At 39.8% G+C, this 26,756-nt stretch overlaps 1 protein-coding gene across 4 annotated transcripts in view; it reads right to left on the bottom strand.

The window, feature by feature from the left end:
• The window catches only part of lrp8 (low density lipoprotein receptor-related protein 8, apolipoprotein e receptor), a 216,467-nt gene that overhangs the window by 82,847 nt on the left and 106,864 nt on the right, over positions 1-26,756 (bottom strand). For all 4 annotated transcript variants that reach the window (XM_022197266.2, XM_022197269.2, XM_022197268.2 and 1 more), the window contains exon 4: positions 6,760-6,888. In XM_022197266.2, coding sequence (XP_022052958.1) covers positions 6,760-6,888 — 129 coding nt within the window. The remainder of the gene's footprint in view (positions 1-6,759; positions 6,889-26,756) is intronic.

The raw sequence follows: 26,756 nt of genomic DNA, 5'->3' as shown, positions 1-26,756 counted from the left end.
AGAACCTCTCTTCCTGGATCCATGTTTTATTCAACATTTGGATATGCTCAATTAGCAGCCCTAATTAACGGTAGCTGTACTCCAATTGTAGCCGCTCATGGAGGGAGGGAAAGAGAGCGAGGAGATGAGAGGTGGAGGAAGGTGGTGACGGAGGTGGTGAGGATTATGGGATGGATGAAAGCAGCAGATTTCAAAAAGGATGTACATTTTCACAAGCACACATTTATGCATCCACAGAATGACTATAGAATGCTACAGTGCTATAATGTACTTTTATAGCAAGTAAACGTCAAATTTTAATCTTTTTTTATGAGAACACCGATCCGTATGTCACTGTTAATTTATTATGAACAACAAGCTCCCAACAAAACCAGTGCATCCGTTATCTGGCAATGATTTCCATTGTTTTACTAAAGACCTTAATGAGTGTGTTGCAGAAATGTTGGAATTATCAGAAAGCCAGCATGACAGCAGAATTTAAGCATTATTAGTTATTAGTTGCTATAATTGTGTTTAAAAAAATCATGTATAAATCAATTTTAGAGCAAATAATAAAGACAACAGCAACAGTATGATTAGGATTTCTGCTGGGCCAAGTGAGTGCTGGTCTGTTTTATGTTTATGAATCTTATTTAATACAAGGTGAAGTGATCGGAGAAAAAGGAGGTGGATTTATACATCTTATATTTTTTGTACCACTTTAAATGATGAATTATTTGTTTCTCAATAGCAAATATTTGTTTTACTCTTCTGCACTGTAAACACATGTAGGAAATATTTTACAGACATACAGAGATACTGTTCTCTCTCTGTTCAACAGTGTTTCAAGAAATGATCAACTTTTATCCTTCGTCCTTGAGAAGAAATATGAATACAAACTTTTTGACTTTTGACGAGTGTTTTATGCCAGAGGGAATCTGCAGTTCAGTCAAAGAATTACTCAGTTTGCTGTATTTATTTGTATATTATGGACAACTGACCTAGAATAACAAAAACAGTCAGCATATACATGACTACACTTCAGATGTGTGTCCACAGGATCTGTCAATTTCTCACATTCCATTCATTGTCCACATGAAACGCATTGTGTTGCACTCTGGCTCAGTTTTGGCAGCTGGTGATTGGACAGTCAAGGCTTATGAGTTTGGCTGCTGCCTAATCCACAATGTACCAGAACCCTATGGACCCTCCTACAGGGCGTAGGACCTCTGGTAGGCCCACAAAGCCACACCACTAGGCCTCGTTATCCCTACCCTGGACAGTTTTTCTCAAGTTCATAATTTTCTTTTTTTGGGAGTATTTGGAATCACGCTTAATGTGAACCCTCGCTCAGGCTCAATTTGCTTTGGGACACTGTGCTCTACCCTGAGAACATTGCTCTTTTGATCCCTTGGGCACCAAACCCCTCCACCACAGTAAGGTGACAGTTCATGATCACTGTATTAGTGTCTTGTGATAAAGCGAGAGCCAAGCCAAAAGACTGCCGATGCACTCAGTAATCTACATCATTACATTCATGTAGGATGGTGACAGAAAGAATAAGATCATAGATACAGTTGTTCGAAATGAATTTCCTTCAGAGGATGTCTGGATTCACTCTAAGAGAAAGGGCAAGGATCTCGGTCATTTAGCAAGACTTTGAGCATAACTGCTGCTCCTCTGCATGGAAAGCTGGTTCAGGCATCTGTCTAGGATTTCTCATGGACTTCTCCTATGTGAGCTGTTTCAGGCATATCAAACCATGGTAAGACCTTGTGGCAGACCCAGGATATGCAGGAGAGCTCTTCTCTCTGAGATGGCCTGCGAATTACTCAGTATTCTCTTGGAAAAGCTGAAGGAGGCAGGAAAAGGATGCCCTGGGCTGCTTTGCTTGGGATGCTGCCCCCACGACACAGACCCAGCTAAGCAGTAGAAAATGGCTGCATAGCTACAAGCATCCCTTTTTAATTTTTACGTGAGGTCAAAAAATAGAGGTTTTCTCCACAAAAGGTGAACTTCTTAATATTCATCACTTCTTTCATCGCTAAATGATAGATCAAAAGCTGATCTCTGCAGGTTATTATAACAGCAGGACTCTCGTAACACCCCATCTACACTCAAACCACATCAGGCAGTAAATCAATTACCATAACCCCCTATGAAATATTTCACAGCCTGTATAAACCACTTTATTTTTCACTGCAGTAATGGATAGAGGCCCACAGAGGTCAGACAAATGAAAGGCAATGGAAAAGAATATAAAGTCTCTGATCGACCTTTGTGTCGATACACGGAAACAAAAGAGAATAAAAAAGTGCAGGTGCTCAGCAAAGATGGAAGAAAGAGAGAAAGAAAACTTGTTTTTATGGTTACATAGTTTACACGGTACATCAGAGAGACAGAGACATGTGAACACTACAGTGGCAGCTCAGGTTACATGTCTACAGCGGTTGTTGTTTTCATTAGGTCGTGGCCATCAATTCCCTAATGTAAACACTCTGTGTACTAGCAGTCTGCAACTCACAAACAGAATGGAGATGAATGAATGTGTGGAGAGACGCAGAGACAAAATTTCAGACATACTAGTAGCAGAGACAGTATAGGGAAAATATGGAAAAGATATAGTGAAGACACATCCATCTGTCAAAAAGTGCTTTTTGAAATGTGGCAAGATTGTGACAAATTGCAGATTTCATGTGTTTGCATCAGTTGGGTTGCCGAAGAGCGGAAATAAGATTTCTGAAACATTTACTCTTGGAAATTATTAGAGCAGATTATTAGGCAGTTTATGTCCCAAAGTTGTAATGCTGGTCATATTTGTTCTGTGAAATTATGGTGTACACTTAAAGCCAAGACTACACAGGTCGTGACACATTGAGGGTCATACCAAACCTGCATGATTTTTTCTGTTTCTTTTCCAATCAACATTTAAAGGAAATTAGGTGTTTGTGGGACATGTAAAACAAAATGTAATCTGCTCCTCTTATACATAATTAGCAAAAAAAAAAAAAAATAGCACAAGGTGATTCAATATGAAAGAAAAAGAGAAGGAAGAAGAGAGATTAAGAAAACAAATGATGGAAAACAGTAGACAGACAAGGAGCACTAACTTAAGATGTTGCAAGCCACAGGATCCCTCAGTGGAAACAAAGATAACGGTTAAGTGAAAAGTGACCTTTTGCAATGCAGAGGAAGCATGTACTGAGCTTTCAGCGTACCCCTGTGACTGCTGCAAGGAGGCAATACTCATGATTTTAAGGTAGCGTGTTACAGGCGATATCTTAATAATAGTATTTAAAATACATGTGGCTGTTTCTTGTGTATTATTGCTATTTCAGTGCTGTGCCACCCTGAAGGGTTAAAAGTGAGGAGATGGCATGACTCAAAATGATTAAAATTTTCAGAGTGACTTTATTAGAAGGGGTTCATAATGTCATAGCCATGATAGGATGCCTGTTTTGAACATAACGGAGGCGTTTTGAATGTTTATGACTCCTGTCACTAAGTAGCATTCAGTCCTTTGTACCAGTTTTAATGCAAAGTTGACAAATGCATGAAAAATGTGAGACAACCTTACAGTAACCTTGGGTGAGGACGGTTATGGGTGAAGTCAAATGACATATTTTAGTGATTAGTCCAGAAAGCTTTAAAGACACCGTAGCACAGAGGCGGCACTTAAAGAATTCAGAAAATAAATTTGTAGAGGCTAATCTTTGGTTGGTTGATTTCTTCATTTTCTTCTTTAACCTCTTCTTCAGAATGACCGACACAGAGACTTATTTTTTACGTGTGTCACAACTTTCACCGTCGCAGCACGACACAAAGACCGCGTTGCTCCATCGGCTATCATTTATTCTCTCATACAAGTCAAAGAAACAACAATGTCTTCTTCGCTGCATACACTCAGATTTTCGTGTGAATAACCATGAAATCAAATCTACTACATATGAAATGCAACATTTCCTTTTAACCAAATATATAAATTTATGAATATATCAAAAAATTAATATATAAACTGATCTTTCATGAAATATATAAACCTTACAAAATTGATCGGATAATTCGGCAACGCCAAAGACAGTGGTTGTATGACATTGTCCCGGTTCTCCTCTCAAAAAGCACTTTATATGTTGCAGTTAGCCATTAAAATTGCAATTACAATTCCTTCACCATTCCTTTCGATAAGAACGTGGTTTTGTTAGGTCAGTGTAAGTACCCAGGGACGTTACCAAGATGGCTGTCGAGTGGCGTGACTCACTTGAAAGGACTTTTACCGTAACACCGTAGATGAGGTAAATATTAAAGACACGATTCGATTTGGTCTCCTGAGAACCAATGTCAAAATCAACCCTATATGACATAATTATGTAATCCTAGACTGTAGATGAAAGATGGAAGTAGCTTCCAGGTCTGAAAAGTGAGGCCAAAAGTGCCATAAAGCTACATTTTATCTAACAGCCAGCAGGGGACAACACTTTTAGCAGCAAAAAGAAGTCTGACTGTATATAGGAGTATGAAAAAAAAAAATACCCTCAGCAGGATGCTGACTTTGAAAATCATTTAGAGAAGAACAGACACAGCAGAATACGTATTTTGGCAGAGCTAATTTGTGACAGACACATTGCTCAGTATTGTATCGGTATGAAAAATGTCCTTGAATTTTCTGTCACATCCACCCCTTGCTTGTTACATCTGATTTCACAAGAGCAAGATGGTGACAGCCAAACGCCAAACTTAAGGCTTCAAAAAATGGCAATCCACAAACCCGTGGGTGAGATTACTGATGCTAAATTTAACACACAGTTTAATGGTTCCATCAAGTTGTGTCACTGAACATTCTCTGTTGAGATTATTACAGGTTTGTGACAGGTTATGCTGTCTTGGTTAATTGCAAGTTATCATTAAAAAATTTTCTTCATTAAAAAAATTACCTAATTAGCTAGCTAAATGGCATTTAATGATGAATCAAATGTTCATAAAGCATCCTCCATGTTCATGAAAGTCATGTCAAACTTGTGCACGTCGTTCAAATAAAGTGTTACCAAAACTGCCTCGACACTTCAAAAAGTTCATTAAAAACACTGCAAGGGTTTAACAGTACCAGCAGTCATCTCACAGTACATGTTTGTGTATGCGTGTGCCATTAATTATACATGCATGTACACGTCCTTGACTTCACTTGCATGAGAATGTATGAATGTCAAAGTGCCTGAAGGATGTCGGAAACATTATGGGAAAAGTACAAGATGCCTTACACACTAAACGCTGTAGCTCTATTTTTATGAGGACCCTCCGTTGCTACATTTACTTCCCACTTTAGCACACTGCACACATACCTACAACTGGCCAAAATGTCTTCACCCTCACTCCATTAAAGCGAAATCACTCTGACAGACCGGCAGTCATTTTTTCTCTCTCACAAACACACATTGATATACACAAGTTTGCACGGAAACTCAGAATACACGATACAGGTTGCCTAAAAGGGCAACTCTTAAATCCAATCTATATTCTTCGGAAAAATGCTGTGTGTGCATGTGTGCGTTTGTTTCGGGTTTAAAAATCAATAATGCTATAGGCCAGATGTTTACGCTGATGAAAATCAATGGCCCTTTTACAGGTTTGATACCAGCTGGAAGGATGCAGGCCAGGAAATGTGAAAAGAAGGTATATATGACGACACGAAAATGTGAAGGTGTCGATGGTGGAGCAGCGTGGGAATACGCTGCAGTTTGCTGAGAACACTGTTCTATAACTTTTCAAGAAAGTTTCTTAAAAACCTCATCTGTGCACATTAGTGAAGAAAACTCCATGATCAGAGAATGATTGTGCATTTGTGTAAATTCACTGAAAATTGAGACTATGGCCTTTGTTGCTGTGTGAGTACATCATGATTTTAATGTGGATGACAAGAACAAAAATGACTACAATTCAGGAACCCCTAACCAACCAATGGCTCACATAATATTATTCCTTGTGGCAACCTGTTTGTGCACTGCAAATGCACCAAGTACAGTAAATGCAGAGATTACAGATTTTACTTGTTGGCAGATATGACATTAAATTAAATGGCTCTCAGGTTTTTCTTTGAACCAGATTTTTACTGAACCATAAAATATACGACTATCTGAAGTGCACAGAAAACTTCTACACTTGCTTTACATAGCTAAAAGCCATGCATCCCCAATTATGACATTTTTAATCACATTCCTTAAAAGTGAACTTAAAATTGATTTTCACCCCAGGATGTGAAAAAATTCAGTGAAAACACATCTGACAGATGAACTGAAGCAGAGCTGCCATAACATGTTAGCAGAAATAATGTCACATGGGATCTACAGATTTTCAATTATTTTTAAACAATTGTGCTTCTCACCTCTGACATCACCAGTTTTGTTGTTTTCTCTGTATTCCTACTCACCTCTGCTATTTCTGTCAATTTTGAAATCTTCACCAACTTATTTTCAGGGTGTTCAGTCTGCCAGAGACAAGCGCTTCACAGTACAATTCATTGGTCACTGTTATGTGGAGGGCTTCATACTTATTTAATATCCTTTCTAAAAGTGCACTTAAATAATTACACTAGAATATTGAAGATGCTATCTAAAGCTCTGAATCTGCACATCATAAGTCCAAGCATGAATAATCAAAAGTTACAGAACCTACTGTTGACCATGTAGTAAAGCCAGCAGCAGCAGATGAAGCTCTGAAATACACACTGCCCTCAGTCCTTTTATTTCCCTCTCCATTCAACATTTCCACCTTCTACCACAAACTTACCTGCTGCGCACTGCTCCTCATCTGCCCCGTTCTCACAGTCTCTCTCTCCATCGCATCGCCATGACAACGAAACACACTTGCTGGCAGCGCCTCCGCAATCAAACTTCTCTGGTGGACAAGTCTGTCGGCCTGTTGCGAGAGGGCGGGGGTGAAAGACAGCGAGGGAGAAAGAGCCAGCGAGAGGGGGAAGACGGGGAAGGGAAATAGATGAAAGAAAAGAAAGAGGGGGAGAGCAAAATGGGACAAGAAACAGGGAGGAGGCAAAAGATAGAGAGAGAAGGGACAGCCAGTCAATGAAACAGTTTGATAACTTAGTTATCTTGTAGCTCAAATCGATTCCCCCTCAAAGGCCTGCAATTAAACTAGACACACAGCGACAGAGGAACAAAGAAGCAGAAACACTGTCAGGCAAGACACAAAGCAGAGAAAATACACACACACACAAACAAAAAAACCAAGAAGCACACGGGAAAAAACAAGAAAGACAAGCACTAGTTTGTGTGTAAATGTAGCAATGTATAAACTAGTGCTCCTTACTTCCTTATTAAATAATATATCATTCCTTTGATTAACTTCTAAATCACTAAGCCTATAACATTTTGAAAAGAAGCCAAGGTCAAGAAATAATCTTTCTCCCAAATGGACGAATTAATTTGCCTCTCTTTCACTGATTTACACACAGAGGCACACATCGTAGCAAACTATCATTCTGAACCACCTGGAGCTACTTTGGTTTCAGCATCTAACCCAAGGACTCACTGACACACGGGCTCAAAAAAATAGAGATTGAAATATTATACCTGCAATATAGACAAATCCACAGATCAATCAATCATGAAACTAGCTGGTATCTGCAGCTCCATACAGAATGCATACCTAAAGCCATTTTTAGTTACAGTATGTCATGTCTTATTGGTTGAAATAGCTGCTTTTGTGTGAAAAGCTGTAAAAAGTGAATGAAGTGGGAAAGTACAGGTTACAGATTACCAAACATGCTCCCATATACACACTGTGTGCGAGTGAGAAAGTGGTCCCTGTGGGTAAAAGCCCATTACAGTAGAGAAGGCCATTGTTCCTCCATGTGTAACCCATGGGGTTAGTGCAGGGAGGAAAATACAGCATTCTAATACATCAAATTTACACTGAGTCCCCACAGCAAATCCCTGTCCCTATATTCTGCAAACCACTACATGCTCTCACCGTGCCTCTCTCCTCAATGTCTCTCATACACACAAACTCTGTAACACCACAGAGACTCCAGCCCCCGATTATATTACAGTGCTGTGTCAAACTCAACTCCATCAATTATACATATTTGACCACCAGCATGCTCCTTGGCAGCAAGCCTGTGTATTTGTGTGTGTTGTGGCTACAGATCAATAGTACCTTTGGGATTTGCCCATTCCGGTCTCAATCTCTATTTTATTCATCTCGTATTTCTTTGTTCTCATTCTGATTTTGAACAGTGCTCCATAAATTGCCATTCAAACGCTGCCCCTCGTGGAGGGAGGCTGGGAGTTTCGGCGCTGTCGATAGCGATTGCCAGAATTTTCTCCAACTGTGCAGTCTTGGTTGCCAGGTTCTATGCTACTGAAAAAAACTGGCTACTTGTATTTTCGCTTTCTGTGGAACTGGATTTAGGTTCAGGGCCTGAATTCCTCCCTTCTCCTGTTGTTTTTTTTTGCTGGCATTGATCTTTTGGATGACCACTTCCCCGCTCCCCTCTAGCTCTCTTCCTCCTCCTGAATATCAGGCTCTTGTGTGAGCATCTTTTCAATGTGTCCCCCCTAAATGAGGTTTCCCCTGTCCTTTAAAGAATAAAAGCCTCCTGCAAATCCCCTTTAAGAGAGCGAACGAGCGAGCACCATATCAGCACGGTCTGGTTATTACTGCCAAGGGGACTGAATGGACTGTGTGTACAATAAGTGTGTGTGCATGTGACAGTGTGTGTCCATGTACTTGTGTCTTTGATGCACAAAATGCAGCTCCTCTGGCCAATGTGATGGTGTGAATACCAGTGGGAACTGTGTGTAGGCATGTTAATGGGCAGATTGTCTCACATCTGGCTCACTGCTCAGTCAATTTAAATGTGTATTTTGGAGATACCGGACTCCACAGATAATAGTAGTCCTGTCCTTCACATTATCTACCTTTTCTTAGTGTGTTTGTGTGTGTTTGTGTGAACCAGCACAGTCCACTGACTACTGTGGGAGATGTCCTCAGACTCCTACAAACCCCCACACAGAAACACCCCCCAAGGGGCTCAGTCCACTAAGTGTCTGACTGACAGCTGGGTTAAAAGGATGTAATTTGTCTGACTGACCGTTTGAGGCCCTGCGAGTCTGGAAGACATAGTCATGGATCAGCTGTCAATCAAACGACTGAATGCAGACGAGCAAGAACAACATAGAGTTCCACTGACATTGATTATGACAAAACAAATTAGATGATTTCAACCCAAGAGTAATAATTTTCACTAAATAAAAAGGTCAATTCAAATTTCCCACTATTGTGTGTGTCAAATAATAATCTGTAACTAATGAAAAGTCTGTTCAGCTGCTCTCTGCCGGCCTTTAATATGACACAATAGCAGCCAGCAATACAGTCCACAAAAGGTTTTTCTATTTGCAGCCCGAGTCATTTTGCACACAATTCCCAGAAATAAATAGAAGTGATAGTAGATGGAGTAATTAGGATGGTCAACAACAGCCACCATGCCTGCATGGAGAACAACAAACAAACAAAAACAGTGCAACTACGGTAAGTAAAACTAGTTTGTCTTCCCGTCAACATCACATAAACCGAGTGAAAAAGTGCACCCAAACACTAGTGTGATACAAAGTAACTATCGTGGAATCAAAAGCATGTATTTTTATCCAGCATGTTGTCTGACAATGCCAGCACAGATGGTGATAATTGTAATAATGAAGTTGTAATTAACGCATGACTCCCAGACTTTTGAAAGTTGGTGCTGAGCCCAAATTTGTTCTCTCTCTTTGTTCTCCTCCCACTAAACACTGACAGGTGTAGCCTGTATGCCGAGCAGGAACTGTTTAGCATTGATGGGCTTATTGGCAGTAAGCTGGGGCCACATCCATGACTGCAGAGATATTGCACACTATGTTCATGTTCTAAGCCAAGTGCAACATCAGATTACTACACTCAACTTGCTCAGAAATGCATGTAAAGGTTGAATCTTTACAAAACAGTAGACACAATCACTTAAAATGGTCACAATACATTTTGTACACATACTGTGAATGTAAATGCACACTGTCTATGGAGACAGCATACACAAAAAAACTACTCATAGCTATAAATCTTCTCAGCTGCCAGTCATAGGCCTTTAACAGGAGATACTATTCTCAAGACTTTGAACTGAATGAATATTTCAAGAGCTGTGAAACTCCTGGGGCACAGAGACCAACACTGGGCTGTTAGCAGCCAACTGGCCTGCTTACTGCCAAGGCTTACAGCAAATAACAGCTGAGGAACTGATACCAGCCATGCTCCAGTGGAGCTGCTTGGTGGTGGGCAGTAAAAGATGGCGGTTCAACACAGCAGCTCCCAGGTGGGTGTATGCATTATCGAAGGAGTATGAGACAGGGTCAAAGCAAGTGTGTGCAGTCAGTGAATACATCCAGGATGCATTAACGTCAAGCAAGCGAACAAGCACACTTGGCCATATGACTCTTTTCCTCAATTTCAACTTTTGTGGCATATGTAGGCATATAAACCTCAGTGGATTCAGCACTCCAACCATAACCTGACTATATATTAATTCTATCACTGAGTTTGCAGTAATTTTCCAGTCAGAAAGTGAGGCTGCTTTCTCAGTATGACATTGCCATTAGAAAATGGCAGATGCTAGGGAAAATGCATGTAATCATCATAACATGAGAAACAGGGAATACGCTGCCAGCTCAATGCTTTATTACCATACTAATGCCCTTATGTGTGCATGGAATGTATTGAACCTCACAAAAATCAATATCTAATGCTATTATTACAGCAGCTGGAGGTACGCAATAGGTAAATGTTGCAAACAGTACACTCTTTTTTTGAGAAACCTCAATATCTTCTTGTGCATTTTATATGAGCATCTTACATTAGAAGATAATATTGGAGAGTGAAGGTGAACTGACACAAGCAGAATTTTCATTTGCGTAAGGAAGTATACTATCGGAAAAAATATTAACATTAAACGCAGGACAGACATCAAATTTTGTCAGTTTGCTATCACAGAATGCTGTCACTTTTGATGATATTGATTCAGTCTTTGAAAGGTTACATTATCATTTTATAGGCTTTCGGTAAAGGAAAAATCTTTCATGCAAAATTCAAAATACTTACTATAAATTATCTGCCTATATCCAAGTTGTGGTAACACACCTGCATGAATTAAAACTGTCTTTCCAAACAGCCATTCCCCAACCACATTCTTGTTCTTTGCATTTTGCAAATTGTACACTGGTTGTTAAATAGGTTGTACTGGTCCTGGGGTCAGAAAACTCATTTGGCACATAGGGTACTAAGCAGTCTTTTAATTCAAACAAGTCCACAACCAGAAGTGGTACAGACTTGTTATTCCCCTCACATGCCCTGCCTAAGCGTCTATTATGAGCAGGGTATAGGGGTGGACCGAGCAAGGCGCTGTATGCTAATGAATTTTTGATTAACTACCTTCTTAATTTCCCTTCACAAGGAAGGAGGGATTGGAGCATAGTGGCACGGCACCAGGTCCACTATCCAGCTGCCTAGCATCAAAGCTAGCCTCCCAGGTGATAGATTCAGAAGGCTTGAAGGCCTGCAGGCTAATGGCAAGATAATTTATTTATTATGAGGTGTAAGCTAATGTAACTCATCCTTAAGTCAATGTCTGTCACACTGAGACACAACGACAAAACAAAGGCACAGGGGAGGGAATGTGATAATATGACACATGATAAATGGAGGGGGAAGGGAGGCTTATGGATGATTTACCCTGTACTGGCACTAAGGATTATAGTTGCATGAATTTAGAATGCTTAAAGGTAAACTGCATTCTCCTGCACTCCTGACGGCATTGCACTGATTGATGAGGTAACCTGCTTCAACATATTTTTATGCAAACACCGAAGAAACATGTCTCATTACATCAGTGGGATATTATGAATGGCCAACAGTCAGCAATGCTGTGAATATCAATTAGTTCCATATGTATTAAACAAAATGTGTGCCTAATGCTAGGTTTTACATGTTTTGTGAGTATGTGGTGTAATCACAAAGTTCTGGGGCTGTTTCTGGTGCATGTGCATAGACTTGGCCACGGTCACATGCAAAATGTGCAAGCAGTAACTGTCATGAGTCGGGAGAAAACATGGCATCAAATTATCGAAGTAAGATCTGTGATCACTGGCAGGTGCCCATTTTTGATTTCTCAACGGACTGCAAGCTGGAGCAGTGACGAAAACACCAAATTTTGTGAAATTCAGCAGTCAAGATGAGCAAACTTTATCAAGGATTACTGATGACAAGAGGTGGTTCTGCAGCTACCACCATGAAGTCTTCACAACGGAAGGGCTGCAGTTTTCAAAGCCGGACATGGTCATGAACACACCAGGAGCACGCTCTTTGTTTTCGTCATCTGGTTGTGCACCAAGAATGCATTTCCCGGCGTCAGACTGTCAAGACAATATTCTACGATGATGTCTTGTTGTGGATGAGGCCTAATACCATGGTCTATCAACCTGATAACGACGCTGCTGCTGTGGACAGACAGTTGTGGGTAAAGAGGGAGTAGAGAAAGGGACCCAGGAACAATATCTTGGATGCCTGTACTTAGTGTGAGTGTAGCTGTGTGGGAGTTTGTTTGCAGAGGGAGGTGCGAATGCCAAGGTCCTTAGGTTTGAGGGAGTGTCTAACATGTCCACACATTGTTTCAGTTTTTTGGCTCAAAATCCTGCAAAGATGGTTCATTTTACAATGACTGCATAACCCCTGGTTTTAGGGCTGTTCTACATGGATAGTTTTGCGCTAAAAATCAATGTTCCTGATCCCTTCAGGAAGGACAACTGGATAGCTGTTGGTTAGTTGGGTGTTACATAGCACTTGGATCCAATCGTTACTTGGTGGTACAGCTTGAGAGTCTATGCAGTTGTGGGTGGGCTTGAGGAATGGCAGAATTACATCTTAGCAACCTTTATTTTATACCCACAAGTTTATAACAACAAAATACAATAAAAAATGGATTTTTACCATAAGGGACCTTTAAATGCTAAGCTGAAGCCTATAAACAGCCTTGGGTGTCAGCGCGAGGTGCAGACAGCATCCTCTATTGAACATGTTAGGTGAACTGATGTGGTGCTAGTGTGGACAGTAGGGATGTTTTCAGGGTAGCTAAGACTAGCTGCTCAAAACACTTAATGATGAGAGGCGTGAGCACTATAGGGTAGGCGTTGTTCAGACTTGAGGTAGAGGAGGCCTTGGGCACCTGCGGCCTGGTTGTTCAGTCAGCTCATTGCAGATTATGCATCAGTTGAGGAAGGTGTGAAGGGATAACCGTTGGCAAAGGGCACTGGCTTGGTTGCAGGTTCATGGCTGCTACTATTGAAATGAGTGTTGCAGTTATTCAGCTCATCAAAAAGGGGAAGTTAATGATAAAGCGGAGTTGTTTTGTGGTTGATAACCAGTGATGGATTGTATTCTCTGCTACATGCATCATAGGTCAGAGTTGTTAATGTGAAAATCTCTACAATCTAATTGGACACAATATGAGCATCCTCAGTACCAAAAATAACCACAAAATGTTTAAAAATGTATTCAAGAATGTGTGATGCAAGAGAAAAAATGTGTTTGACAGATCATCAATTAAGTCTGACTAACAGGGGCTCCATAACACCTGATCATCTGTGAAATAGGATAATTAAACTGAAGTTTCAGTCATGAGGTTGCACCATAAATTGGTGAGTGCCTGCCTGAGAACAGTAAACTTTTATCGCTTTCTACTCTGTGCTGTAAAAACTGGGCCACGGCATCTCCTGAATCAATACACAACTAGGTGGAGGGCCTTCCTGGTTGCTCAGTCTGTTTATATAAAGGCCGTATAAAATTTTATCCGTTAAATTTTGGACAGTTAAGTATATGCCACAGTATTAACATTAACATATCTCGTGTCTTTATATTCTTGCTCACTTACCTTGATTAACCTGTATTCACGGACAATTAATTGAACGGGAGAAATGGGTCAGAAAGATGAAATAAGGCAGAGCATAAAATGGAAAGGAGTGAAACGTAGGAGGGAAAATGAGGTCAAATGTTGGTCACAGAATGGAGAATATCAACCACAGCAATTAGAGGGAGATACTGAAATGCCAAAGAGGAACTGGGTTGGAATCTGATCAAATTGGAGCTTTTGTGACTGGAGGGTCAAATGCACACAGATAAATATAAAATCTTTGTTTGGTCACTTATTTGTTCAGATCTGAATCGTTTTTACAACCCAAACAACTAAAACACACTCAGAAGGAGACAAATGTGCACATTAATATGCAATCAAAAACATAAAATTGTGTACTGCAATTCTCCTGAGGTTACGCTGTAACATATTTAGAGATGTAGGCTGGATTGCATCTTAATTTAGAAAAGATTTGGAGAAGTGTTCCACAGTCAATATGCTGTACTAATTTTAGAGTCTGCAAATGAATTCAGATAAGTGGAAGGATTGTGGGGGAAGCACAGTCAATCTCTTTCAGCGATTGCACTCCATGCAGTATGAATGAAATATATTTCTTCTCGAGCTGCAGCCTTTATAAAAGGAGAAGGAAACAGTGGAGTAGACAAAGGACAGGAGGCAAGCGAGCCTTAAACTCACAGAGCATCAATGATTCATGAACGACCAGACATGTACGAATCAGCCAATTATTTGGCTTGTACGGACTTTAAGTCAACGGTTTGATCGGTTGCAGTGGGTCACATCATCATTGTGACGCTCATTAACCTTGTTCCAAGCAGTGGTCATACTTTTAAAGGCTTGTTAAAATAAGTTCAGCCTCACAGTGCTTTGTATGCAAGTGTGTGTGTGTCTGCTAGAAGTGTGGATCTCAGGGTTAAGAGTGTGAGGTGGCACCACAGGGCAGACATTTTGATATGCAGGTATCATCTGAATGCTTCACATTTCCTGACCACTGACAGGTGCTTTCAGCTAGTATGTGGTCAGGCTATGCAGAGCTTAAAGAGTAATACAAAACAGTTTATGCTCTCATTTCAGCAGCAACCTTTAATGTACATATTACAGCTGATATGATTAGTTGATTAATCAGTTACTAGATTAACACAGTTGACAAAAGTTTGGATAACTGATCCATTTTAAAGCAATTTTAAGGAAGCATAGAGAAAAATGTTAAATATTATCTCGCTGCAACATTTCAAATGAGGGTTTTGTCAGTTTCTTCATTATTTTTCACTGTGAACTGAGTATCTTTGAATTTTGTATTCATGGTTGAACCTAACATGGCATCTGAAGATGTCACCTTCAGCTCTGAGAATTATTATTTTCCTACTAGTTTGGCATTTCGTACACAAAATAATAAACAAAGAAAATAACTATTAGATGGCGTCTCAATATACAATTCTTGTGTTAGATCGTGGCTTCTCTCATATTTTAACTGAAGCGTATCGAATATCCACTGTATTTACCCTTGGACAAATTTGAAAAAATAAAGATGACAACCACCATTGTCCTGAACACAGGAGAAACTCTGCTTTCCCCCTTGGGTTTGTGTGAGCTGTCAAGTCAGGAAAAAGGATAAAATAACTTGATGGATCCAAATGACATGTAAATCTAACTTAAATCTCTCTTTGCATTCATGGCAGTAAATCAGTCTAAAAATGCATCACTCATGAAGGAGAAGGACGCATTCTCCAGCATGCACTCACTTCCTGGACACGATTACTTCACATGAGTAATTCTGTGGACAGAAGAAGTGTGTGTAGGCATGCAGGGTAGTGCAAATTAGCGAATGCATGAGGTAAAATGGGGATGCGTTTCCCTGTGTATGTACTATCAGTGTAAGGTTGGTTACATATATTTTTGTATGCATCAATGAGTGCGTGGTTGTTTGTAAGCATGAGTACATAATAAATGTGTGAACATGCTTGTGTGTATTTCCCATATCCCCACGTTGCACAGTGAGAACTGGAGCATGATATTTTATGGCAAACAAGACAAGGGAAAGACCATTTGGCTTGGCTGAAAAAAGCCAGTTTTATAATTAAGTTGTAGCTTTCATCCTAACTTGTCTTAGTTAACTGTCCTGATGTCCCTGACTAGCTGAGACATTTACAGTAATTGAACTTATTTGCGTAGATTTGTATTTGCAGTGTAAGCTAGATGTTACATGAAGCCACCATCAATAACACGCTGTAATTCTTGTAGAATTAACCTCTATTCGAATTTGTCAGGCTCGGATGTTAGCACCGTCACCTCACAGCTAGAAGATCCTCATTTCGGGTCCCTGCATTCCCGGGATCTTTCTATGTGGAGTTTGCATGTTCTCCCTGTGCAGTGTGGGTTCTCCAGCTTCCTCCATAGTCCAAAAAGATGTAGAGGTTAATTGGTGATCCTAAATTGTCTATCAGTGGGAATGTGAGTGTGACTGTCTCCATGTAGCCCTGTGATAGACTGGTGACCTGTTCAGGATGTCTCATGCCTTCACCCTAAGTCAACCGGGATAGACTGTGCCGCATGTTTGCTTCGCTTTTCTCGACAACCACTCCTACATACCACTCAACACTTGACCAATAGATTGTTGGGAACCCATGGAAGTGAAGTATCAAATGTGACTTCATTGGGATCAGCATCAGAAGTTGACCCTGGAGGATGTTTTCTGGGGATCTTTACATCGTGTGCACAACAGTTCACCAACTGCAGCTCATTCTAAATGTTGTGCAAACTTTATTACCTCCCCATGCCAAGTTTGTTTTTGTAACTGTCAGCTGCCTCCCAAGCCATCTATCATCACGGTGGTTATGGCACAACAAGCCACAAAACATAAAGTGTCTGTATGAATATTTAGTCACACATGTGTATTAGCTCGGTCCCTCTGCCTCACTGCAGTTGTTTTTTGTTAACTTTAGTAGCACACATCACACAGCGTACACAGCATGAAGTAACTAAATCAATCCAACAGCTCTGCCATGCACTTCACTCTCAGCCAGCCTGTTGTTTTGCTGTAACTGACTGTAATCTTGTCATATAGTATGAACAGGTTGATAACTCAAAATGTTATATGCCTCATCTGACAATAACACTTGTTTTTCCCAGCCTCATTCCAATCCATTCCCACTCTTAATATTTTGTGTTTCTCTGGCTTTGTCTACAATGTTATAAGTGTCAGAAATGACCTTAATTACAAACAGAAAGCTGAACGGTCAAAAACTGAAATTGCAGAAGCTTAATTAAATCAGTTTACATTTACAGAATTACATTACAGGTGTACCTAAAAAAGTGGCCAATAAGTGTAATTATCCATGTAGTTAATGTCTTAGATCTGGGCTGCTATCTAGAAGAATGCTGTTGTATCTCTGAAACCAGGTGTTGGCGATCCGAATCAGTTGTGTATTTTCAGACATCCTCATTCCTCCTGTGAGTGAATGACTTCACTCATGTAACAAGCTGCAATCAGCGAGTTCCACACAGGCATGTTGTCAAGAAACACTATTCTATTAAACCCAGTGTTTGAGGACAGTACATTTGAGACTAACAACTATTAAAACAGACTTTCAACATTAAAGACATCTCCATACAAACCTGATTGTCTAACAATACCCGTTCACAGATCTGTTTACTTCTTGACTCTTCAAGTTTGGCTTAGTTGGTCAACTCCTTGGCACTGAATGCAAATCAAGGTAAGTTTTGATGTAGAGGCCGAAGCCAGCTCACTAAATCTTGCCTGAAACTTTGTTGTCTGGCCAACTCCACACGCTGTTGTCCTTCAGATGTGAAATCCAATTTACGGAAAGGGCGTATGTGGTTAATATCAGATTACATTTTAAATGAAGGTTAGTGTTGATTAGTGGCTTTCATTGGAACGCTGATCTCCAATTACTGCAGCCCCGATGTATGGAGTCGGGAGAGGATGTTGGAGAGAGAAAGATCAAAGCCAAGGAAAGGGGAGAAAAAATGATGAGAGTTGACAGAAAGGAGAACGTGGTTGGATGGAGTGGAACAAAACAGGGAAGAAAATGAAAAAAACTGTGAACCTGTGACAATGATCAAATAGGCAGAAGTCAAACTTTGAAAAGCAGCTACGGGGATGGAGATCCAGCACAGCACACAGTATGGATGCAAACCAACACCACTGCTGCTATATATACCTATATCTATAGCAACAGAGTTCTTTCAACAGTTTTTTTCTGAGCTGTCTGGAGGCATGGAACAGTAAGTGGCAGCATGACATGAAAGCTTATTTTACAAAAACACGAAAAAGAAGCAAGTACGACAACATTAAGGTCTATTAGGAAAGAATCAGTTTCCATCTGTCCAACTAGACAATTTTTTCCGCACAAATGAAAATGGCAATAAAGACAGGTGGCAGACTTTTCTCATGTGTCTGGAGCAGAAGCTGCTATGAAGTTAAACTACAGATGATGTCCTCCCTCCCTCTTGTACTCTCTCTGTATCTTTCTCCCTCCTTAGGCTGTGTAAAGGAGAGGGAACTGGCTTGTTAAATGTGGAACCATTAGCACAGTCTAGACTGCGTGTCTGGCAGTGCCATGGGGGGGGAAGAAATACAGCGCGACACCAGCGCTCTCATAGGAAATTGCCACTTTCTTCCAACAGGGTTCTCTAAATGGTTGTTTAGTAGGCGACACATTGGGCATTAAAAATACCGCCATTGGCCAGTGGCACATCTCAACTAATGAGAGATTGTGGGATAGGGAAGCAGACAAAAGGAAGGAGAAGGACAGAGACATGGCTATGTTTTGGGAAGCAGAGTGTGAGGCTGAACTTGACGGATGAACTTGAAGCTTTTTTTCCCTCTGTGGCACTTCATTCAAACTCTGGATCAGGGCACAGAGACAGGAGTATAAAGATTAAGAGGCACCCAAATTATGCGTAGAGCATAGCTGACCGCTGAAGACTTCTAAGTGGACGTTGTTTTTAAAAATAGTATCAGATAACTGCTAACTCTGTAGAGGGGCCATACAAAGTGCAAGGTGGCCTCAGCTAAATTAAACACTTTAGAGACGTTAGGGGCTTCAAAAACAACAATTATGATTCAGTTTGGCAAAACAATTGCCTGCGAAATTAAGCTGAGTCGTAGCAAATAGGAAAATGAAACCCCACAGAAGAGGTTTGAAAACAACTCTCCATAGGCGTCACCCTTAAAGACTTCAGCACGAATCATTCTTTATTGCTATATTTATCAACCACAAAAAAGAAGCTTTATAGTAATGCCTGCTTGCATTTGGCCAAACTTTACACACAGATCTCTCAACATCTGTTAATTAATGTTGCACCTGCATTAAGATTGCTGCTAGTACGTATGATTGAAGCAGTTGGTTTTTCCTTTGTTCTCGTGCTTTCAGCTCAAATTTAATTTCTGGATTACACATATTGATCTGTAGTGTTGTCTACATTTTGATTCATCACGCTTGGGTATAATTAACCCTAAGAGCTCGAGGCTATTGTCAGGGTATGCCTTTACTCTTAAGCTCTTATCTTGGTCACTATGAGACCTAGCCATGCAGGTTGTATATTGATTTTTTTTTTTTCCAGAGTGGTCTAGGCTATCTCAATCTTCCATGATTTAATATGATGATTGCTGTTTTTCTATATTAGTCAATATTTTAAGGAAACGTACCATGACAATGATATGTTTTTACATGTATCTCGCCATAAAATTGCAGTAGAGATGCCTTTTCAGATGTTTGTAGAAAAGATTATCTGAAATCTGGCAATAACAGAATCATGACAGTAGGATGTAGGAGTAACTTGTGAATAATATGTGCTTAGTACCTAACAGGTATAACTATCAATAAATGAAGTATTCACATATAGTTGGGAAATAGAACCACCCCAAATCAAGGTGATCTACACTTGTAAATATATCAACATATCCAGATACTAACAAATCCATGCAATGATGACTTCATGAATAATTTAAACAAGAATACTGGGTGAAGAGTTGGACAGAGAGCTGTATGTAGACTTCAACAATGATTACATCTAAATTATGTACTTTCTCACTAACACTTTGTCACACAGACAAGCAACTAGCAGTGTTGGAAAGGTCACATTGTGCAGTTTTATTAGATGAAAGCTACACTTGGCTGCAAAAAATACTTCAAGAGCAACTCAACATTGCTAAGAAGTGATTTGAATGTAGATGGAAAATGCGCCCATTAGACTCTGGAGGTTAATAAGATGAAAAAAATAGCTGCAATCCTTTCACTGTAGGCGTGACAGACCATGGTATTTCTCTGGGTCAGATGGAGCAAATTATTATGATTAAAGGCTGAAATTGTCTGTGCTTTTCCTGCTTAGACGAGTCAAATGTCTTCTGTGAGAAGGGTCCATTTTGTCCCCACTGGCAGTTTTTGCTCTGAAGACCATCTGCTGCTATCCGACTACTTCCTCCATGTCTCAGCCTGCAGCAGTGGCCAGAGGTCAAATTCATCAGGTCTCTTTTGACGACACCTGTTCTGTCCCCTGAGCCTGCTTTTAAATACCACATTTGTGATTCAGTGTTACAGTTTAGTGGGCTGAGAAATGCTCTTAAATAAAAGCTCTATATTAGCCAATTCCGGACAACCGAAGAAGGAGAAAATATGATGAAAACATAATTGCTATAATGCATGGCTCTTTACAAACGTGACCGAAAAACACCAGCAAAAGCAATCCCATCAGGCTGCTCCAGCTCCACATGGCGCCCTCTGTGAGCAAAACATATTGACCACCAATCAATTGTAACCAGCCAAGAGCAAGGGTCACTAATTGAACGGAAGAATGGAATTGACAAATAAAATCACACGGTGGCGGCTGCTGCGTCGGTGGTTTTCTCAGTTTGATTGCCATGTACAGTGTAAACAAGGAAGCAGGTTTGCTGTAAACAGCTGTTTTTTATTTCGCACAACCACAACGCTGTTCACCAATACCAGAAAATGCTGACTTTGAGAAAATACGAAATCAAACTGATCTGAAAACAGGGGCATATGGAGAAATACATTACATTTGAGTGAAAAGATGCTGTTATAGGCAGTAGCACAAACGTAACTGTTTACTGTACAATATGATGGTAACATTCAAAAATAAATGTCCCCTCATCATTTCCTAAAAAGCTTAAAAAGCTCCCAATACAGCAGTTCAGTGGTTCATTAAATGCACTACTGAAACTATATGCTACACTCTGTGTTACACTGATAATGACCACTTATGTACTCTTAAAAACAGTTGTCTCTCAAAGCTTTGTTTGTTTGAGCCTTTCAGGCATCATTACTGCAAAATGTGGCCTTTTAATGTACATGTTATTTCCTGATGTGTATGCTTCATGGGCTGTGTATGCTGTGGTTAGTTGGCTATTCTGCATTTTTTAAGGGATGTATCTGCTTTTATATACTACTGATATGAAGCAAGTAAAAGACATTGTGGTTACAGAAATGCTACAGGACGCAGTAGTGAAGGAAAACAGTGCAAGGCCGAGATGAAGAGCTTAGAATGAGAACAGAGACACAGAGAAAGAAGGAGTGGGCGGTGACCTTTAAATTTTTCCTTTTTAAGTAATGTCAAACATCACATTGAATTCCATTTCTGTGTAGTATTCATGTTGAAAATATACAAAAGCTGGTGGGTGCATCTTCAATTGGTGCAACCAGACTAAAGTGGTTTTAGTTTCTAAAATGAACCAAGACTTACCCAGTGTCCATTTAAGTCATTTTTGCACCTGCTGTTTATGGCATTTTTGGGGCTTTGACAAAGTACTTGTTGTGTCCTTTAGTTAAGAGGGTTTCGTTGCCCCTCACCTGTGAAAACCACTAAGGGCTGTTATCACAAGTGATACTTCAGTACTAAGTTAATGGCAAAATTCTGAAAAGCATGGCTCTTTTCCTCCGGTACCAAAAGTACTGATGGTACTGTAGAGATTAGTCTTTCTGGAAATACTGGACAATAACAACAACACACAGAACTGCAGTGATGAGTACAGATACAGGGATCTGAGGACTCATGAGTACAGAGACTTCAAGGTGAACAAGTGTAAGCCGTTAAATTATTAATTTACATCAATACACGGTAAAAATGTTCCTATGCAAAAGCTGCATTTGTTTTAGCAGGGCCAACAGTGTGTCTGACAACTTCCAGGAGGGCGCTAAATGGTTGGTCAGTAGAACACACACAAAGTACTAAAATACTGCAGCAGGTTTATGTTAAATAGGAGTTTAGTTTGAAATGCATTCACTTCATTTTCTTGTTGCTTTGATATCGATTTCAGTATTGAGAATTGTTGAAATCTAGTTGTGAGTTTAATGTATGGACATTAAATAGGTGCATATTCTGTATGTTCATCTCTGTATTATTGAACATATGCAGATTACGTTGAGCAGGAATAATCACATGCTTCAGAGACAGGCGTGTAATGCGCACCTGAAGCTGCAATTCACCAAATCAGAAAATATGCTGGGAGAAAATGTAACGGACAGATAGTCACAGTTCTATGGAGCCAATTAAATCAAAGAATTGGTACAGAGCCTTGATTCTGATGTTGGTCACACAAAGTCTGTTGCCTCATTTTGGCGGGGCTCTCGGTGGTTGAGCCAGCAATTCACAAACCTTTGAAGTAACTTTTTTTGACTTTCTAAACATACATTCACCCTCTGACTGCAGTGACCATTGAAGCTGTTATGTGTCCTTTGATCATTCTGAAGGCTAAAATCACACCAAACTAACTAATGGACAAGAAGAAAGTGAATGTCTGAAGTGAGGAAGGTCGATATGTGTGTTTGCTTTGGAATGGTTGTGCTTGTGTGTATGTTGTGGCCAGTGAATGAAATTCAGCTCAGGGCGACAGACGCTTTCTATTAAACGAGCACGTAGTAAGAGATTGGAGACAAATTAGACTTCTCTGCCTCTGAAGTAGATGACTGACCTCAGAATGTTCACTCATACACTCCCAGTCTCCGTAACTACATAAGAGCTTCTGAAATGTTTGTACATCTCCTAAATGCGTATGTGTTATTAGTGTGATGACAAGGTTACCGACTTTATACCAGGATGAAAGAGTAAGGAAGACAGACACAGGTAGAGACACACAGAGAGAAAGAGACAGAGAGGCCACCTGGGAAATTATGGCTGGTACTGCCGCTGCCTCAAGCATGAAATTGAAGCCGTCTGACAATGCAACTCACTGGATCCTTCCCGTCCATATTCCAAAATAATTCACTGGCACAACCTCCTGCCTCCATGCTATAATATGCTGACCTGCCTATTGTCTCAGCACGCACAGACGGAGTCAAACCTCCCTCAGTACACAAGAACAGGTGGAACTGATAACAGGGACAGAGAGAGAGAGGAAAAGGCAGGGATGCAAGTTCAAGTTTCAGCTTTATCACAAAAGCACAGATTGCTTCACAGTAGCATTCGACTGCCACCAATACTCTTTGATGTATTACATTAAAACATTAGACAGCAATTGATTTTGTCCAGATACTTTTGGTTGTGGACCAAAAGCCTCCAGATTCTTCTGCAACTGAAGTAATATCAGCCACAACTTTAAAAGACACCACTTCTGAAACTGTTGATCTTGAGTAACACCACCTAGTGAAAGATGAGTCATTGCCATCAGTCGTATCCTTAACAACAGTCTGTATTAATGATTTACAAATACTGTAACCGTCCTCTTCACTGTATAAACATTGGGAGGCACAGCAAAAAGGAAGTTGCAATAGTGTGACTAAGCGGCAGTAAGTTAAGTTGTCCCAATTGCCTTGCTGTTCACTTTTAAAGCATTTGCTAAAATTGTCTCCTTAGTTGTGTTATGATTACCAAATGAAAAGAAGTTAAAGAAATCCGTACTGAGTATCAGCTCTATAAATCAAGGCTAATAAAAGTGGGAGAGAGATTTTGCGGTGATGAGAGGCTCTGCTTTGACAGTTGGTGTCTTTAGATGAAGTGGTTTCATCAGGTCCTGTTCATTTGGAGCCTTAAGTTAAGTGCCGATTTTATTGCACCACCTTTGACACATCTTTTTAATCTCTCTTTGGACGTTAACGAAGTTCCTCTTACATGGAAACCACGTTCTTCCTTCGTTCAAAGCAGGTGACCCTGCAATCCTAAACAATTGCAAAACCAGCTACAACTTGTTTGTTCTGGTTAAAAGTCATCAAATACTTCGTGAGAAAACAAGATACAATTTCTATTTACTAAGACTCTTATCTGGGTTTCATTCAGGATTTAGGGAAAATCCAGAGCATAACTGCAGTGGCCTTAGAAGTAGTGAACTATTTCACTTAATCTTCAGACAGCAATGAACTTTGTAAAGCTCTTTTAATGACTTATCCAAGGCTTTGAAATTGCAGATCATGTGATATTTAAGCAAAGACTCATTCGTTGAAAACTGCATATCAGTCACACTGGCAGACCTCTAGTATTCTTAGTGTATCCAAGGACATACTTCTGTCATCGGCACTTGGCCCTCTGCATGTCATGTTATCTATCAAAGTCTTTCTGAAGCAGGCTTTGTCCTCTCTGCAGATGGTACTGTGATATACTGCTCTGCATCTACACCAAAGCAGGATCCCTGTCTGCTACTACTTGCATTAAATACTATACAAGGTACTTTGTGTGATTCAAACTTGCTTTGAATGCCCACAAAACTCATGATGCTTTCAAATGTAAAATTAAAACAACCAAAACTTCCAACTATCACCACTTTTCGGGGCTCTAAGATATAGTCTGTATGTCAGTGCAAATATCTTGAAATTATAATTGATGTATCTCTCTCTAGTATGCCTCATCTATAGCAAAATGTTTAAAAAGTCAAGTTACAATCAGGTTTTTATGTCACACTAAAGTCGTGCCTATTCTTGGCCTTGTTGTTGCCGCATTTATGTCTGTGTCAGACGATGGTAATGTTACATACATGCTAGTATCGTTGAAATGCTTACATGCACTGGATACCGTCTAACATGGAGCTCTGAGGTTTAATGCATATTTTAAAGCCTCTATTTACCATTGCTTGCTGTATGCTGGGGTCAGACGTTATGAATTGGCCACATATACACTAAACCATTGGTATATTCTTATTTATAAGGCTGCTCTTGGCGTTCTTCCATATCACCTGCAAAGCTGCATTCTTCAAAAATTATGGGGAGTTATTACCTTTTCTTGCAGGACTTACTGTCTGTCCCTAAAGCCTGTACTTAATTGGGAAGGGCGTTTAATTATGCTAATTGTTGCAAAATTACCTGAATCCTGGAGAGCTGGTCTCACTAAATGAATTCAAAGTCAATGTAACTAAACTGAAGTCTGGCCGCAGATATTTTGACTGATTCACATTGCTCCTTTTTTATCCCTTTCATTTTTGACTTGCGATGAGTATTTAATGACTATATTTTAAGAATTTCTGATTCAGTAACTCATTCTTTATTTCATGTAGAGTATTATATGTATTTCATGAAACTGTCTGCAAACTTAATAAAAAAATATTTTTAATCTCAGTGAATCTTTTCCCATTTAAATGAAGGTTAAATAAAAAAAAATCTAAAACAGAGAGAATGAAATCAGCATGCTGAAAATCAGGACAGCTTCACAGTGCTGTGGTGTTGGGTAAGTATGTAAAAAAAAAGGTTTAATGAGCTGATCAATAAAAAGTACTTAACATATCAGAATTGATTGAGATGTGATACAGTATTTGTCATATTTAATTTGACTGTCTTACATTATTACCGAGTTCACTTTGAAGCTGAATTCTTTAGTCAATGAAGTAAATACCACCCTTCATATCAAAGAACCAAATGTTTCAAAAGTCTTATTTTCTTCTAATTAAATTAAAACCTAACTACATTAATATTAAAAGGACAGAGCCTAAGGCAAGCTTGAAACTATTGTTTGTCTGTGTTATCTCACTATGCTACTCTACCATGAATGATGACTTGAGATTACTTGACTTCTAAAGTATTTGTCTAATTTCCTCTCATTATGTCTCACAATGAGTTTAGAGGCTTTTCAGTACAGCTTTTATCAGCTGTATATATATGTATATAATATGCCTGAGTTAGATGAGATTACTTACACTGATGACACAAGACTTTTGTGTTTTGAATACAAAATATCCTCCAAATAACACAAAGCTTAAGCACTCTTCAATTGTTTTCAAGCATCATTTGGACTAGCGAGGGATGGCAGAGTGAGTGTCACATGTTGGTCCAATATATGGCTGGATGAGGGTGGCTGAGTGTCTCATGTTCAATAACCTTGATCTACGCAGGGACACTTGGACAGTGAGAAGGCACTTTAATCCCTCGAGTATAGATATGCACCAGTAGAGCCAAAAGAGTGTGCAGTACATAAAGACGGAGTTGAAATAGTACTTGAGAGAGTCTCTGCAGCTTCGTTAATCAGCACTGATTGTCAAACTGCAGGATCTTGCTGATGCCACTCAGAGTAAATGGATGCTGACTTCATAATGTCTAGACCGCAGAAAATCAGAGCTTTGATGTCTGGTAAGTGGATTATGGACATGGACTCCCAATAGTGTGCTACTCTGTGAAAATTCAAAAGTTATGTGACAACTGTAGTCAAGGATCAGTCTTTTTTGTGAAGCAGATAACAATTTAGCACAGGTAAAACTTTATTCCGTTGCAAAAAGCATATTTTAAATGGTGATCAAACTACAGTGATGGTAAGGAAGATATCATGAATATTCATTTGGTTCACAAATGTTTCTCCTGTGCAAAAGGTTATATTTTAAATTGTGCCCCTATACAGAAATTAAAACATTTGTTTATCTTGTATTGCCTGT

This window comes from Acanthochromis polyacanthus, chromosome 4, assembly GCF_021347895.1.
Source record: "Acanthochromis polyacanthus isolate Apoly-LR-REF ecotype Palm Island chromosome 4, KAUST_Apoly_ChrSc, whole genome shotgun sequence".
NCBI lineage: Eukaryota > Metazoa > Chordata > Actinopteri > Pomacentridae > Acanthochromis > Acanthochromis polyacanthus.
This window is presented reverse-complemented; position numbering and strand designations above follow the sequence as displayed.